Source organism: Condylura cristata, unplaced genomic scaffold (genome assembly GCF_000260355.1).
Source record: "Condylura cristata isolate star-nosed mole 26May11 unplaced genomic scaffold, ConCri1.0 scaffold00020, whole genome shotgun sequence".
Classification (NCBI taxonomy): domain Eukaryota; kingdom Metazoa; phylum Chordata; class Mammalia; order Eulipotyphla; family Talpidae; genus Condylura; species Condylura cristata.
In genome coordinates, this window is record NW_004567121.1 from 15,927,535 (window position 1) to 15,946,551 (window position 19,017).

At 33.9% G+C, this 19,017-nt stretch overlaps 1 protein-coding gene across 5 annotated transcripts in view; it reads right to left on the minus strand.

The window, feature by feature from the left end:
- Positions 1-4,476: 4,476 nt before the first annotated feature.
- PPM1B (protein phosphatase, Mg2+/Mn2+ dependent, 1B) overlaps positions 4,477-19,017 on the minus strand; it is a 56,120-nt gene continuing 41,579 nt past the window's right edge. For 3 of the 5 annotated variants that reach the window (XM_004686244.2, XM_004686242.2, XM_012727426.1), the window contains one exon: positions 16,721-17,764. In XM_004686244.2, coding sequence (XP_004686301.1) covers positions 17,459-17,764 — 306 coding nt within the window. In that variant the 3' untranslated portion in view covers positions 16,721-17,458. Of the gene's footprint in view, positions 7,245-14,166; positions 15,900-16,720; positions 17,765-19,017 lie in introns of those variants that run through there. The other 2 variants (XM_012727423.1, XM_004686243.2) reach the window with 2 other exon arrangements.

Consider the following 19,017-nt stretch of genomic DNA (forward strand, 5'->3'; position numbering starts at 1 on the left):
CAGCCTCTGTGGGATAGGGTAGGATCTGCTATAGTCGTCTTTAAATTTCCAGCATCTACCTCAGTGCTTGGTATGTTAAGTGGATAAAATAATAAATACATATAGAACTAACCTTATGATGGACAGGGAGGAGGAGAGAGAAGGTAGAAGAGAAAGAAAGGGGGAAGAGAAGTAGAAAAATGAAAAGTACATTTTGCACAAAAACATAGATTTCTATCACTTAACCAATGTTCTTGAGGTAGTACAGTTTAATGAGTGAGGTTTTAAGTCTTTTAAGACAAAGGAAGGCAGATTCAAGCACTGTCTCTACCATTTGCTGAGTTTGATTATAGACATATTTGTCAATTTCTCTAAAGTCTCTACCTCGACTGTAAAATTTAATTTTATTACAGGATGAACATTATAAATGCAGTCCAGAGTAAGATGTTTTTTTTAAATAGCTCTAATTAGAAGGACACAGAAAAATAGATTTATCCCAGCTAGAGGAGGAAATTAAATTTATATAACCACTGAAATCACAGGAAATATTTCAAAATATTTTTGCTGGATGTTTAACTAGTTTAAAACATTTTATAACCAATATAACAAAAAAGTAGCAAAAGAAGGGTCAACAGAACATGAAAATATAATAAACATCACACAAAACTTTACTGCCTCTCAGATATAAAGACCTAAAATGAGCTTATAAAATCAACAGCTAAATTATATTCCTGATATTAAAAGAAAATAGAAAAGTTACATGGCATAAAAATCTTTACATGCAAGTAGCTTCTTGACAATTAAGAAATCAAATCATTGTTAAGGTATCTGACAGATTAACTGCATTAATTTATGCTAAGGATAACTTTTTTTTTTTTTAGTGCTTTCATGCACTGAACCTAGTGTGGTCATGAGATATGACTTGACTTGGAAAATGGAACATTATCAAACGTGGCACAAAAAGAGACCTTAAAAAATGTTTGTGCATTTCTGCTTCTCTCTTGGACTGGTGTCATCACAATGAGATTCTGCCCTGGTTAGCCTGCTACAGGATATGGAATAACATATGATACATAATGGGTGAATCAGTATCACTACATTATTAACTAATGTCTATAGTTGACAGTAACTTTCACTCTTTGTATTGTATAGTTTTGTGGGTTTTGACAAGAGCTTAATGTCATGTATCCTGGGTAACGTTTACATGTATCCACATACATAGTATCATATGGAACAGTTCCACTGTCCCCAAATTCCCTATGCTTTACCTATTCAGTTCTCCCTCCCTAAACTTTGCAACCACTGTCCTTATAGTTTTACCTCTTCCAGAATATTATATAGTTGAAATAATATAATATTATTCTTCTTTTACTTAGTAATATGCATTTAAGTTTCCTCCATGCTGTAACTTCATCATTTTCATCGTTAAATAATATTCCACTGTCTGGATGTGCTACAGTTTGCCACATACTAAAAGATGTCTTAGTTGCTTGCTTCCAAGTTTTGGAATAAGCTATAAGCTTATGTATAAGGCTATAATTTTGTGTATATTTTTGTGTAAACAGATGTATTCAACTCACTTTGGTATTTACTGAAGAAAGCAATTGTTGGATAATGTAAAAATATGTTTAGTTTTATAAGAAACAGTCAGACGGTATTCAAAGGATCTTTACTATTTTTCATTCTATTAAAATTTTACTTTGGTTAATTTAGTTCATGTGTTTGTTTTCCCTACATGCCACATTTGAGAGAAACCAGCTTGTTTTCTCTGTGTCCATTTTTTATTCTCACTAGCAACAAGAGAGAGAATTCCTGTTGCTCTACATCTTGCTCACATTTAAAATTGGGTGTTGGGACATTCATGACTCCATTAGGAATAGAGCAGTCTCTCAGTTAATTCCTTTTTATTGTTGAGAAATACACCATTGCATGGCTAGACCCTGTTTACAACTTCACAGTTGGGTTTCCTCCCTTCAATTATTTACTATTATAAATAAAACTGCTATGAAGCTATGTATAAGTTTTGGGAGGATGTATTGTTTCTCTTGGGGTAAAATGGCTAGGTTATATGGACATGTTTAACATTTAAAAAAAAAAATTTAGAAAGTGGTAGTACCATTTTAACTTCCTTCCTGTTTATGAGTGTTCTAGTTCTTCTGCATTCTTGTCCACTCTTGCTATAGTCAGTCTAACTTTGGTAATTCTAGTATTATGTAGTGGTCTCTCTTTGTGGTTTTAGTTTGTATATCCTTAATGACTAATGGTGAGTATCTTTAGTACTTACTAGTCATCCATAGTTTTCTTTGGTGAAGTTGAGGCTAAGCATTCTCACTCTGCCCATGTGGGCCCTCCCCAAAGCCACTCCACACTGGATACTCCTGCTTCTTCATAGCTCCTAGCTTGGCCCCAAGTGTGAATGCACCCGTTGAGCAATAAAGCAAAAATGTGTCCTTTGGGAGAGGTAGCTCAGAGGTGATATGCATATCTTTATGACAGCACTTTATGTACTAACTTCATTGCTGAATAACCTACATCCTACATAAGATACACCATCTTAACCATTTTATATGTGATAATCTATATATTGTAATATGTCACGTAGTTTTGTTTTGTGGTGAAAGAATTAAGAGCTCATCCCTGAGCTATTTTAAAGTCTGTGGTATAGTATGAAATATAAATCACGATGCATTTTAAAGTGTACAAACCAGTTTATTAAGTATATCCACACTGTTGTAAGGCCAATCTACAAAACGTTTTCTTCCTGCAAATCTAAAACTCAAATAAGCAACATTTCTCCTATTTTTTTGCTTCTCCCGACCGTGGTAACTATCATTCTACTTTCAGTTTCCATGAGTCTGAACTATTTAGACACCTCATGTAAGTGGAATCACACAATATTTATCTCTTAGTGGTGGTCTATTTCACTTAGCCTAATCTCCTCAAGATTCAGCCATACCATAGAGGATGACCAATTTCTTTCGTTTCTAAGATTGATTAAGTTTCCCTCATATGTATTTACCACATTTTGTTCATTCATTGGAGTGTCAGACACATGGGTTGTTTTCATTGTGAATAATCTTTCTATGAACATGGTTGTGCAAATCTCTCTTTTGAACCTGAGTGGTTTTTTTTTTTTTAAGATTTATTTATTTATGCATACAAGAACTGGGGTACGGGCCAGAGATGCAGGGAGGTGAGAGAATTCACCACAGACAGAATGGAGAGCAGAACAGGAAGATCTACAGAACTACACTGCTGAGGGGAGCAGTGGGAGGGTCAGGAGAGGTCTGCCATGCCATGTGGGTCACCTCCCTGGTGGGGGCTCAAACTCTTGCTGCAGTGGCTGCTGATAGCTTTATGCTGCACTTTAACTTGTTGTGCCACCAGGGAGGGTCCCCGACTCAGGTTTTGATGCTTGTGGATAGATAGCCAGAAGTGGGATTGCAGATCAAATGGCAGTGCTAATCCTAATTTTTTTTAAAAAAAAAAAAGTCCATGGATTTTTTTTTTCTTAATGGTTGCACAAAGGTTTTAATTTCTTCAGATCCTCAACAAAACTTGCTATTTTCTGTGTTGCTGCTACTGTATCTATCCAAATGTATCAGATGTGGCATCTCATTATGGTCCTGAGTTGAAAATTGATTAGTGATACTGAGCATCTTTCATATGCTGTGACCATTTGCATATCATCTTTAGAGGAATGTCTGTTCAAGTCCTTTTCCCATTTTTAAATCAGATTATTTGGCTTTTGTTAATTGAGCTCTAGCAATTTTGTATTTGATTATTGAACAGGCATTTACAGCAGTGGGTGCAACCTTAAGCTGGGTGTTTCAGCCTGGTAAGAGGCAAATGTGTGTATGTATCTCAGCCCCAAATTTGTGATAATCACAGCTCAGGAATTTCTGTGGCTGCTGCCAACCCCAACAACTGCTATTAATAGTCACACTTCAGTACTGTGCCTTCCATGAGGTGGTTGATCTTCCAGCCATTATACCCACATACAAACACAGAAGGAAGAATAATTAGATTTTTTATGTGACATCATTGGTGAATATAAATGAACCCACAGTATAGTGGGCTGATTTATAAAGGGCTTTAAACTTAGGGTACTTACATATACAATTTTAAGCTAATGCTTAAGACTTTATTTTTAAAAAGCCCAGAATCACAAAAGAAATAGTGACACATAATATCTGACCTTTACCAAGGGCTATTGAAAAAGATCATCCAATAGCTTAATGCCACGTTAACTACCTTAAGACAAATATTTCAAATTCAGAGATACTGATCATTTGTTTCTTTATATTTCACATATTCGTGAAAGCATTTGGTATTTATCTTTCTGTTCTTGATTTAACTCACTTTGCATGAACCCCTCAAGTTCCATCCAAGTTGTCACAAATGGCATGGTTTTTCTTTCATGTAGTAGAGTAGTGCTCCATTGTGTACATACAGTAAACTAATGTTACCTTAATAGAAAACCAAATTCAGACACAGTGAATTGTTCAGAAAACTTGTAATTATTAGCATCATTGACATTGTACAACCATGAAGTCTTGCTACAAATTAAAAGAACCTGAATTACAGAGTCACATACTATTGTCACAATCTACCGTCATCTAAGAATATATTGTTAGAATTCAAACATCATTGTCTCCCATCTACAACTAGGAAAATCAGGTTCCTGGAAATTGAGCGAACTCTTCAGTTCCACATCAGACACAGTATTCTGGGGGAAGGCTGTGCAAATCTCCCAGGAGTTCAGCAGACACTCTCTTTAATTCACTATCTTGGCAAAGTCCAAATGAAGGCTAGGAAATACTCAGCATGGAGTTTGGGTCAGGGTCTCTGAGAACATGTCAGAGGAATAGAAGCAAGTCCAGAGAAGACCCCCCCCCCTAAAAAAAAAGTGTCCTGCTTTAAGAAATTGCTTTACTACATCAAGACATACATAAAATGATTATGATGGTTTGTGTGTGTGTGTTTTCAAAAACAGACCACTTGCCATGGCTCTTCTCAAAACATTCATATTACAAATACTGATATAAAGCTGTCAAGGACCTCTCATTATAAAAAGACCAAAGCCCAAGTAGTTGGCCTAGAAGACTAAGCTACAATCTAGGTCTATACACGATCTCCAATCTCATTTCTCTCTTTGTATCTCCAAATCAAGCTCTCTGCTCCATAAAGCAATGATGCTCAACGTCCCCTCATGCAGACTATGAACACCTTGTGTTGGACATTGATTCTTCAAGGCTCTGCTTCATCCACCTTCCCACACTACCAATACCAATGTAATGGGCACCTATATAGCCCTTCCAGACCTGGCACTCATGCCTCTTCCTCATTTGTATAGTCATCCACATAGTGGGGAACAGAAGAGAGGAAGGAAGGAGTGATCGTAATAGCTGTACTTTAATGTTTGGCACCAGGAGTTACTATAAATGAAAGGGAGAAAAAAAAAAAACAACTAAGAAAATAGGTGAATCTTCCCAAAGGCACAAGCAAATCTGGTCACAGGAAAGTCAGGTCAGAGGCTGCCAGCGGAACATCTGGCATTTAGGTTTTTTCCAATTTTCAGGTTTCATAATATATATCTTTACATCTGTCCAGTTATAAAACATACTACTCTACCTTTAAATAAGACACAAATGACAATTCTTTAGAATCGTTGTCAGAACCTTGGAGGGAGTCAAACTACAAGTAATTCAGTTTGATCTACTTGCCACTCTTTTATCTTTCAAATGGATAGATATTTGTGTGCATGGTAAAAAATCAGTCTAGAAAATGTAGGCTGACTTTTTTCTCCTCCTGTAAAAGCAATCAGAAGTGACATGTGCATTTTTGATGGTGAAAGGCATTTCACTAGAGAAACATTTTCATGCTGTTACACTCGAAGAGAACATTCTGTCTTAGCCCCTAGATTCAGGCTACCCCACCCTGAAAGAACCTCAATTGCTTTAAAAATTACATAAAGAAAATACAAATAAATGTATATAAAAACAAAATAAAAATATGGACAATTAGAAAGGAACTCCTTCCTTTTCAAAGATAATTTCACATAGCCAGGCGCATTTTATTTATATAATATAGATATCCCTAACTTTGGAAATGTGTGGCATGAAACTAATTCTAACCAACTTCAGTTGTCTTCCAAGAATGTTTTAGTATACAAGAAAGCTCTGTACACAAGTACTATGTAGATGGACTCCTGTTACATCCATTGCAACATTTACTTTCAGAAATTAAACAGAACACAGGAAAAAAAGATCCATACAACACCCTCAGCAAATATGGTATTCCACATAACTACATCATAGAAATAGACACATCAAAACATGAAAGACAATTTTCCACGGTTTTTCTCTAAAAATTATATCTGTCAAAGTTTCACTATGTAACTTCCTAGCACAGTGACACCGATTTTCTTTGACAAAGCAAGTATTAACTTTGGCATTCTTGCTTTGTGCTCAAGGACTAAACATGAATGTACAGTTACTGTATGGTTGTAGTCATTTACTACCCCCAGATTATTGAAGTAAATTAACAAAAGGAATTGTAATTAAAAGTTTAAGAGCTTATTTATGTGATGTATTGTCTGAAAGTACTTGGTCACTGGAAGAAGTACCTGTAAGAAATATTTGAGCTGATTCCATGCCTAACCAAGAAAGTCACTACCATCTATATTCCTAAAAGGTTTTTGAAGTCTTCTAAACTGTCTAATTTAATGGGCAATTAAGATTTTTTATTCATGTAAAACAAACCAGTTTCAAACCTACTTCCCTTGTCTTAACTAGATGTCAGAAGAGATATGGGCATCATAGAAATCAGAACATAAGATGATGCAAGAATCTTACAGAAGTATTCAGAAATCCGGTAACCTCTGCTTTAAATGGTGCTTTTGGGAGAAGGGAAACATACTGACCTATTAATACAACATACCTTCAGTCAGAGTGTCTTTGGGGTAAAATCAAAAGTACTGACAGAAAGCCAAGGTGTTTATCACAGGTGTTTATAAGGACAGCGAAAAAATAGTTTGAAGGGCACAGTGACAGTTCTCTGCGACTACTAATGAGCTATACAATTACAGGTTAATAGCAGTATAAATACTAGTGTTACAGAAATTTGGGTTCACTTGGCTGTTAGGTTTACACAAAAACTTTTCGTCCTTGTACTTTTAGGGCCTTGGAGGGTCTGCCAGCCACTGCCTTCTTGTCACCAGAGCGCTCGGCGGGTCTACAAATGGACGTGCCCAAGACTGCCATCTGGTGGAAATGATAGAAATTGAAAATATTTTTGTGAGTGAATAAGCCTGTTGTGCGCTGAAAAGGTATGAAATATATTTGGGGAATGGGATAGTTCATTCATAACAGGAATAATAAACAGAAAATAACAAAATTAACTAAGAAATGATTACACCATATGGAAAAAAATTCTACAGAACTTTACTGGGAAGGGCATTAAAAAACACTTATAAATTGAAAGATGCAATATTTTCCTGAAATGGAACTCAGCTCTGCTAATGAAATCAGTGACACACAACCCCCCCCCGCCAAATTAAACTATACACATAAAAACTCAACAATAACAGTATTTTTATTTGACAGGAAAATCTTTGCAGTATTATTTAAAATTTCAATTGAAGTAACAATCAATTTTTGTTGAAATACAATAAGGGAACACTTTCCTTACCAGATAATAAAATAATAAAATTGACAAGATAACAAACTTATTCACAATACAAATGAAATAGAATGTCCATAGTTATACAAAAATATACAAGTATATACACTACAAGGTATTTTCAAGTAAATTGGCTCAAGAAAAGACTGTCTTATGTATTTGCAGGTAGAGAGGAGTTACTGGAAAACCATGGGGAAATATTTCATTACATTTTTGCCCTGTAGTAAGTCAAAATAAGTCCCATGTATATTAAATATTTATCATAAAAGGCTAAACTTGTAGAATAAAATATAAGTACTTACTCAAAATGTGAAAAGATTGTCATATATATATAACTTGAGGTTGAAACTGTCAAAGAAAATGATAAAATTCTAAAACTCAAATGTAAAAAAATCTCAAAATGTATTAAACTGACACTTCAGGTCTTTACAACTTACATGTAAATTGTACTTCAATTTTTAAAAATATAAAACAAAAACAACTCCCATGTTTGACTTGAAAGGGTAAATGGAAGGAAAATAGTCTTTTTGACCAAGGAGAATTATGCAGTACTGTTCAGATCAGAATATTGTTTTCTCCAGTGACTCCTAGTATAATGAGAAAAATCCTCATGCTGCCTACTGGAAAAAGCTAGCATAGCAACAAAAAGTTACTAGGTACCACACTATGATTTGGGTGGGTGGGTGGAAATATGTTGATTTTTTAGTTTTCTAGGAATTAATTCCAGTAAGTTAGATGTACTTTTCCCTTAGCTCTATCCCACAGTACCCTCATTTAAAACAAAACTGCATTAGCAGTATTAAAAATAAAGTGGTAAACTTGGAAAATAATTCATGATGTACTTAACAGAATGATGTTTCTTAAATACATAGAGCTCTCACAAATCAGTAAGAAAATTATGTTACTTAAAAACATAAATAGCATATGAATAACTTTAGTGAGACATACAATTAGCAGAATTATGAGAAAAATGTTTAATCACAATAATAAAATAATTTAGAAATAAAGTATCATGTTATACTATTTGCACCAGATTGGTAATGTGTAATTCTGATGAGAAAGTCATGCATTTTGCATATAGTTGTACCATAAATTGATGTCCTCTTCCTGAAAGAAAACTCAGTTAGTGAAGTGCTTTTGTGCTTAATTTCTTAATTCACTTTATTCAAAAATTCAAACATCCAAAAATAAAAATAAAAAACCCCAGAAAGGAATGAAAGACCTTCAACTACATCTGAAATATATTTCACTTGAAATATGAGTTTGGGAGAAATTAAACTCTCACACTATTCAGTGCTTCTGAAAAAGCAACTGTCTTAAATTAATATGTACTATTCTGATGCATATTTTATACCTATCTCTCTACACATTATATATATTTCAACTCTTGATTTTTTTTTTACATTGTGAAATACATTTCAAAGATTCCACCATTTTACCTTTCTGTGTATCATAAGAAAAAATCCTAAAATGTTTTATGATTTTATACTTACTCTAGGAAGACCCTTTTGAAAAGTCCTGTATATTACTATTTTGTCCAATTACTGTTTCTATATTAAATCTTCATGTAATCATTTTGAAGAGTTTAAACAGCATTTAAAATTAACACAGATATTTCCAACAAGAGACAAAACCCATAGTATTGAAATATGAACAGCAATGGTCAGCCTGGACAGCCCTGCCTGTCCACTGCCTAGCCAATGCCAATGTTAAGATGCAGTTGTCCTACGTTGTTTCTCAATTTCAAAGACAAAAGTATATAAAAGAGGGCATTCTGAAGGTCTAAATATTAAAATGAAGGCTACTCTTTTGGATCTGACTTGTTTCAGCACTGTCTTCAGAGTATTACAAGATTCTTCATTGCCTGATGAAGCAAAGCCAACAGCAACTTGCAGCTGCACGAGTCCCTTCTTAACCCAGCTTTCCCTTCATTTCTTTAAGTGACCCCCCCACCCCAGTACTATATTAATGGACTCTAGGATGTTGCGTTATTCCTGTTTGGCAACATCTGCCTTAAAGCAGGAAACTGGTCTAGTGGTAGTCACTTCAACAGCCCTGAAATCATATATTTTACCAGCTGGGACTAAGGTGATAAAGGTGAGGCTTGTGGATACTTAAGGAGTGATAAAAAGAAAATTAAATACATATTTCAGTGCAACATTTCAAAGAATTAAAGTAATGCAAAAGCAAAAAAATCGGTATCATACTGAACTTTCCTTTTGCCTCAGGCTCCAGTGCAGCTCTACCAGGTAAGAACAGGCTCAGACATCCACATGGCATCATGGTGGTTAAAAATGTAAGTATATTTCACAGGAACATACACAGTGATTAACACAGATAGGGTGAAGAACTATCAATATTCAGTCCTAACCTGGGTGTAGGTTGTTAGAATTCAAGAAAATGTGAATTACTATAATTTTATCAAAACAAAATTTATATGATTAAGACTATTTCTATTTTAAGGTGCCAGCATTTATGAGGCTACAGTAATGATGTGATAGTCACGCGATGAAACAAAACATCAAAAGCACAGAACTTAGAAACTAAAAATGGGTCGCATGTGTATGGAAAATTGTTTTTTGGCAGGACTGGCATAGTTTTGGCATAATTAACCAGCAGTACAGGTAAAAGATCAGATTTTGACTTTATACTGTCTCTAACAGTATATTCAACATAGATTACCCCCAAATTCCTATGCATGGGAAGTGGGAAGGCCACTTTAAAACCAAAAAAAAAGAAAAAAAAAAAAGGTGGGAGGAAGGAAGGAATCTAGGGGCCTAAGGTAAAGGACGATGGGTCTTTGATGGTGGGGGTGTTGTGGTAATGTACCTCTGAGGTATCTAGTCCCCTAAATCATATCCAGTGTTGTAAGCCAGTTACCCCTACAAAGTAAAAATGAATTTTATACCTCAAAATTAAGTATATATAAATGAGATTTCTTAGGAAATAGTATAAATCACAAAAGATTGATACATAACAAGATCACCCAGAGATAAGATTTTGTAACACATATAACCAAGGATTAGCATCCAGACTATATGAAATACGATGAGGCAAACTCAAATGAAATGGGCAAAAAGATAATTCAGGGAAGAAGAAATTCACAAAATCTAGAAAAAGATGCTTACCCCACATGGGATCAGAAATGTACATTAAATACTACTTCACCTTCATTTGACTGGCAAATTTATGAAGTCTGACAGCAAAGGAATTTAATGAACACCTTTAGGTTAATTTCAGTAACCAGCTGAATAGTTTTATCTCAAAGACTACATATTGAAGTTCTGGTTCAATTGTGCATTTTCAAAGGCTTTAAAAAACATTTTCTAGATGACTAATGATGTCTGTAAACAAAACTTTGGTGTATGATGTCAAAATAATATATACTAGGTCTCAATCCCATCAAACATTTTAGGTAGTTTACTTTGAAGTAGAAACTAGTGAAGCTCAAATTTCTGACTGAAATGTGTTGCTACTATCACAGAACTGATACTTTATTTTCCGGCTATTAAGTCATTTGAAGCCTGGCTAGAAGAAACTGCAGGGGGATAGACAGAATCATCGTTCAAAATATAAAAGCCCAACATATCTTTTATCTATATTGAAGCTCTTGGTATATTTCTATATTGAGTAAGAAATAACTCCAGGTTATAAACTTTACTGAGGTCAATAACCAAATGATGTAGAAGCTTAGATGTATTTGTTCCTTAGATTCCTCAAATTCCCTGAGGGTTTTTTTTGGGGGGGGTAATTAAAATATACAACTGTTGTTTCAGCACCTGCCACATTAAATAACAAAGCTTTCAGATAAGCTTAGCTTTCTATGTCAGTATTTTGTTTCTAAATTGATAACCTTCATCTTAGTTTAAAATCTTGCTAGGGGCCCTCCCTGGTGGCAGTGTTAAAGAACAGCACTAAGAAGCTAAAGCCACTTCAGCATGAGTTCAATCCCCGCTCAAGAGGTGATCCACAGAGCGCAGCAGACCTCTCCTGACCTGCCTGCTGCTCCCTTCAAGCAGTGTACTTCACAGTAGGCCTTTTCTGCTCCCCATTGTCTATGGTGAAGCCTCTCAATGCCCCTGCACCTCTGGCCTGTACCCCAGCTCTGTATGCATAAATAAATCTTAAAAAAAAAAATGTGCAAAATGATGTAAAAATAAACTTTGTAATAAAAAAAAAAACCAACTTGCTAGGGTTTTTGATAAGGACTAGATTATCTGTATTAACTGGATGGAGAAGAGGAGAAACCTATGAAAAGACACCAAGACCCAACTACACACCACACATCGGAAAATAAAACTGACTTGAGAAATCAAAGTTGCTGTCTCTTTTGGCTACCCAAACACACTTTAGAAATAGACACTTGGAGTGAATCACTGCTGTGAACTTTGGGAGCAAATAACCAAGGCCTGCTGGGAACAGGACTTCTAAAATATGACTGGAAGGCTATGGTCCAAGGCCAATTTTACTGGCTAGATGAGACCTCTGGAACCAAAGTGGGCAAACATCTCTTAAATTTGAAAGTTTTTATTATGGTCAAGATGAAACTGAATTCCTTCTGGCAAGATCTGCGCTTTTGTGTATAAAGCAAAAGACTAACACCATACAAAGCAAAAAAAATCTACACCACACAATGAAACTCACTTTTAAGTTTAGGCTTTTCCCAAGTGGAAAACCAGTATAGAAATTTACTGGGGTGGCTGGGGGACACAATTATTAAAGGTTCTACTTTATCTTGCTTTCCAAAATCTAGTGTAACAGTGGCCATACAGCCACCATCTTCCCCCAAGGAAATATTTCAGATTTGTACATCTTAGTATTTATAAGACTACATTTGAAACAAACCAACAAAAGATAGAAATTTGTCCCAAGAGGGCTGCAATTCTGTTGAATCCCAGAGAACCTGTCAAGGGGTCTATGAAATCAAAACTATTTCTTATTGACACACACTACTTTTCAACCTATTGACCTATGCACTGTCTATGAAAAAAAAAAAAAAAAAACAGGTTGGTAAAATTGCAGTCACCTTTGCACCTCAAGACAGCAACAAACTAATCTTTATTGAATCCTCACTGCCACCCACACAGATAAAAGCCAAATAAAGCTAGTGAACCCTTGATAAAGCAGTAAAAATTTATTATGCCTCTCTATCCTTGGTATCTAATAGCTATGTAAGATGGAAACAGCTATATAAGATGGGAAATACTGGCTCCACAGCATGCTGAAATGTGATGACTGTTACACAATTTGCTGAGAAGTGGGCTGACCTGGTCATGGAGTGCCATTTTTACTTGAGTGGCTATGGTTATCATCAAAGCATTTTCTTTGAAATGAAGTCACTTAAAAATAACTGAAAATATTTATTGCCAAAGGTAAAATTTCACTTTTCAAATGAAAAATGGATTTTGTTTGTGCAATGTGAGGATTCAACAGAAACTATGATTTATGCAAAGCTGCCTGTAATTTTACCCATTTCTTTTGCATAAATAATGCAAATATCAATAGGTTGAAAAATACTAAGCATTTAGTCATTTTTATTTATTCATCACAATGAGCTTGACTCTTCCAATACTTAAAATATGTTGATGAGATCAGAGTATACTATATTAACAAAAAAATGTAATTGCATAATCATGCTGTGATATCCTTATGTACTACATAATTCAAGGAATCAGTAGTTTCCAATGACCAATGAATGCACATTACAGAATCACCTAAAGTACATCTATTCAAAATGCAAGACAGAACAAGTGAGTTTTAATCTCACAGTATAAAGCTGATTTTAAGTTTCAGACTCCACAATGCAATCTTGAAGATCAACTATCAGCTGCGAAGTTAACAAGAGGTACAAGGTATCGAGGAATGTCCACAATTATCAGAAGTTACTTAAAATGCACTTTTCCAAATAAGTAACTTGTGTGAGGCAGTTCTTCATACACGTCCAACTGTCACATTCCAAGAGACTCAATGCAGAAGCAGGTAAGTGAACCCAGCCCAGCATTAAAAGGTTTATTAGGAAAAAAAAGATCAGTACCACTTTTCACACTAAACTTTTTGCATTTGAAAGTTTTTCATAAAATGTTACTCACGTTAACATACAATGATTTTACTTTTAACGAATTAAGTAGTATGTAAAGCATCTTGATTTTAATTTCCAGTACATTAAAGATCAGTAGATAAAACCCACGTAAGTAAAAGATTTTCAGGCTCTTCAATTTATAAGACTGTAAATGGGTCCTGAGACATTTGAGAACAGGTTAGACTATGCAACCCTGAACATAGTCTTTCTTTTGCTAACGCACACATGATCTGTTTTCCGAGTGAAGAAAGGGTTAATTAGTTTTGTTCTTTACAGTTTGGTTAATTCCGTCCTAGGAATTACAATTGGCCCACATAGGTTTTGTGTGAAAATTTTCACAGTAAGTACTCTCACTATATAAAATTCTTAAAGTAACATTCAAAACGGAAATTTTTTTGTTTAAAATCATACCAAATACTAGTATGTCACACTGTTTTTATCAATTCTTTATTTAGGTAACAAGTTGGTTATGTTCACTGCATTGTATGAAACATCACAATATCATATTGGAAAGGTACTATCAGTACAGGGTTGTAATCAGAGTGGACAGTTTGAACAATAAACCATTTTTGCATTCTTTATTCCCTATCTTTTAACAGCCCCAAAACCCAGTAAAGGGACAAATAGCTTTTAACATCATCATGTAAAGTACTTTAACTTACAAGGCTAAAATCTAAAGAATAAATAAAACATATTGTGGCAATAATTTCTTTTAGACCAAAAATCAGATGCACAATCAATCAAATGATTGGAAAAGCTGTCTGTATTCAAATGTGTGGCTCACCAGAAACAGCTTCAGGAAAATGTTACAGAAAATACCATGAATTCCATTTCACACAGGACCAAATGATGACTCATTTTAACTACACATAAGGGCAATTACATCCTGCTGAAACACAATTTAAACATATAGGAAAATGTTTACAAAGCATCCACAGCATGTAAACCAGGTACAAATGGATACATTCATTGTTTCTCCTACCCAAATAGCTTCTTTTAGATATTTTACTCTCCATGTTCAGAATTAATTGGATACATGCAAAACTCAAAAGAATTCAAGGTTATTGTAAAAATAGAATTAAACTAAATCTTCAAGTACCTATGTGACAGCCATTCTGTACCGTGCCCAATGTTATAAAATAAAAGGTTACTAAACCCATGAAAATATCTCTGTAATATTTCCTTAGATCTAAAATAGAGAATTTTAAATGTACTTATAGTAATTTCAGTGTGATATTCTGAGCTTTTAACATAACGTAAACAATTAAAAATTATACCAAATTACATAAAACTTGTATCTTAAAAGCTGAAAAATTAAACTATAGAAACCCACATGTAAAACAAAAATCACAATGTACATTATAAAGGCAAACCTCATCATTTAAAAAAAACTGCAGCAGTGAGATGTCAAAGCAAATTATAAATAGCCATAAATTAATCCATTTGGTTTTTAAAAGCTTTTCTAGTGAGAGTTGAAGGATGTAGTAGCCACATGCATAAAATGTGTAAGGGTCTATGTTATTGCCAAATACACTTTATCTTGAAGCAGGCAACAGCACAATTTGGACATTATTGGAGAAGCCAGTTTGGTGATACAGGTAAAATTGGAAAAAATTAAATAACAATTAATAATAAATATATATCCTATAGTAAATTGCTCAAACGAAATTTCAAGCCACAGAGCTGCAACAGGCTTCCAACGTGGTAAATTGTAAAAGGAGTATCTCATACAAGTCTTCACTCTTACATGCTTATATGTTGTGTTTTGTTAAAAATAAAAAACATAATGTATCTTCAGAGTACAGCTAACTATATTCCCATGCACCTCAGGCACATTGTTATTTGTGGTGAAATAACTCCATTGGTTTCTAGGGCCAAAAGTTCAATACAGATGTAACCAGTATGCCCGAGGTTGGCAAAAAATACTGTAGTACAGGCAATGCTACAAGTGGCAATTATCAGAAAACACAAATATGAACAAATGATGGGAAATGCTAATGATTTTCTGCTCATATCACAAATCGTTGGGAATCCACAAGAATATTTTTCCCTTGTATTGAAGAAAATTGTGATTAAAAGTTTTTCCCCCAATTTTCAGAATCAAAAGCATTTTAGAAGGTTTATAAGGCTACCATGGGTCTTCTAGATCTCCAGCACCCTACAGGAAGAAAAAAGGAAGAATATTATTATTATTTACCTACACCACTTCCAGGCTGGATTGAATTTCAAAAGAAAACGAAATTAGATGAACAAATTACCTTCCTTTCTTTGTCTGAAAAGGTACTTTTACAGAGATGTTTGTATGGTATATTGCGTGTATACACATGTATCTAATAAAGAAAGATAACTGGTTGGTTTTTTCTCCCCTTTCCACCAAATGCCTTCCTCTTTTCTCAACCACTTAAAAATATTCTGGCATTGGAAAAAATAGATCAAAAACATCAGCTGTACTTGAAGATGCCAAAGTTTCAACTTATGGAACCTTAAGCAATTTCAGACATGATAAACACAAACATGAAAAATTAATGTTCTACATTCACAAACTTAGTCTTAAAAATATTTTTTTCATGAGACTGGATCACTTGTATTTAAAAATCCATTTTAATAAAAACAAAACTCGCAGCTGCCACTACTGACAATATCCCGTAATCCTTGCATTTATTAAGCTCTGATGAATAGTTGTAGGAACATTATCTATCTTGCAATCTTTAAGATGCTCATCATGGCATGACTATGTGTGTCCATATTGTCCAAAGATTAATATTCTGCACCACAAAAAGGGGACAAGAAACATAATAGATTTACATTGAGTAAACAAGATTTCTCAAAAAAAACTTCCCTATTACTTAGTGAAAAAAGACAAGTCAAAAGTTTTCTAAATCCTATATAAATACAAATAAGTTTCTATTACGTAGTTTTCCAATATGCCAAACCTGGTTGTTTCCAAAAAAAGTAATATAAAAATAAGTACAACATGCATAGGTTATTCCATATCACATGCTTTATTTGGACTTAAACACTTAAATTTCATTCTAAACACTTGATTGACATACATTTTGATGTATGTAGTTAGGCTATACAGAATATACAAACCAAAACTGTATGAATACATAGGATTTTCAAAAATTATGTTTTATAAAGAATACAGAGAAAGGAAAAATAATCACACATCCAATACCCTCAGGACTTCTAAAATAAAACTACAGAGATGTAAAATATAAACAAGTCAAACAACACACAAATTATCATCCTTGAAAAAAATATTACAGGCCAGCATCAGCCATTCTTTCACAAGCTAAAATTACTAAAGAAAACACAAATATATCATAAAACTAACTATGAATACACTAATGTGTAAAATAATGTGAAGCATCATTTTACATTAACAAGCTTTTCCATAATATAATGCAATCTCACTAATCAGAAATTTCTAATCTTGTATGAGCTTAACTACTGACTTTAATCATTGGTAGCCTCATTTCTGGCATACATTATGAAATGACAAGTAATTTTAAGAAATTCAAAGTACTATAAATAGGCAATTTAAAACTGTCTGATAAAGGTGTATGCAAAGGCCTTCTTAAAAAACAAGGCTATATGAATAGAATAAAACTAATTTACCAAGATTCAAATAACAGAACGGTTATATAAATGCATACATTATACTTCCTAGGTAAAAACCATCAAATCAAAGATCACAAAAATATTACCACAAAGTCATATTTTTTCACCACTCATCTTTGTCCCTGCATCTTCATTAGAGCTGTCTAATTCAGCAAGATCACTTTTTGATTCAGTATGGCTTTCCTGCATTGTCACTGGGTTTCCAGCATCACTGTTCGAAGAAGTAGCTGTAGCAGCTGGTTCAGCAGGGCTTTCTTCTCCCTCTACTTTAGCTAGCCTGTAACTAGTCAGCATCTCCTCCAGAAGTTGTCGGTAGTTTCCCCTATGATTAATTCTCATTTGCCTGAGAGCTTCCACCAATTTTCCCTGTGATCCACTTTCCTCAGCTTCATCGGAGGCCTTTTTTTAAGATTCAAGACCCCAGTGTCAGTAGACAAACCAGGATATCACATGTATTTCAAACATATCACAGCAAAATACTCAATTCTCTACTATGAGTAAATAATACAGTGTAAGCATGAGAACATTCCATTAAGTAACTTAGTATCAAGTCTGACTTACGTCAATTAATAAAATCTTCCAATTAAAATATCTCATTATCTCTTTAGCAAATTACCATTAACTTCTTTGTCTTACTTCACATTGTCAAAGTTTACTAAAATTTACTCTATTACATACAATTCAACAGAAACACAAGCATTTCCTAAAACTACTTAAAAAAAAAAAAGCAAAACAATTGGATATGATCTAGTGCAAAAGGAAATTAGTGTTTAAAGCAATAGGAAAGAACAGAAAAGGAAGCCATCAGAACAAAGTTTTTTCATTACTTCTGTTAAATGACATAGGGTAAGAGAGGGAATACACAATGTAGACCTATATAAATTTAAACTGTGTGTACTTAAAATCTTAAAACTTTCATGGATGAAAATTTTATTTACTATTTGTCCTTAAATATTTTAATAAAAACATGTCTAGATACAATAAATTATTTTTAACATTATTAAAACAGTAAACTCAATCTTTTTATCTTTTATTAAATTTGGGGAAACCTATAGATTACTCTAGAGTAGCTAAATTACTCTTATAAGAACAAGCTGATCATAGCTTACAGTTCTTGAGACTATAAAGATAACCTTATACTCTGTGCTTTTTGATGTGATAAAAAGGGCACAGAGCCATGTACAATGTTCTTGCCAAAAATGTTTACTATAATTCTAAGAAAGTTAATGTCTAATTTACAGGAAAATGGAATAGACTTGGAATTGAGATAAAGGCATAAAGATGAAATAATCCCCATCCAGAATTTAGGACAAGCTGTGAAAACACAGCTCAGGTTCTGTATATTCAGTGTCAAAGGGGGAATGGAATTCTTTAAAGACTTACTTAATATGACTATTGGTAATAATTTGATTAGACCATGGTTCAAAATAACAATGTCAACATTCACTTCAGGAACTGGCAAAATTTTATTTTGATCATGTAGAAAATGTCTTAATTCTATATGTCAAAGCATTTACAGGCAAAATATTATGATGTCTAAAATTTGCTGTCAAAGGTTCAACCAAGAAGAAAAAGTACACACACACACATACACACACACACACAGAGATAAAGGAGACATGGTAAAAGTGAACAATTGTTCAATTGTTGAA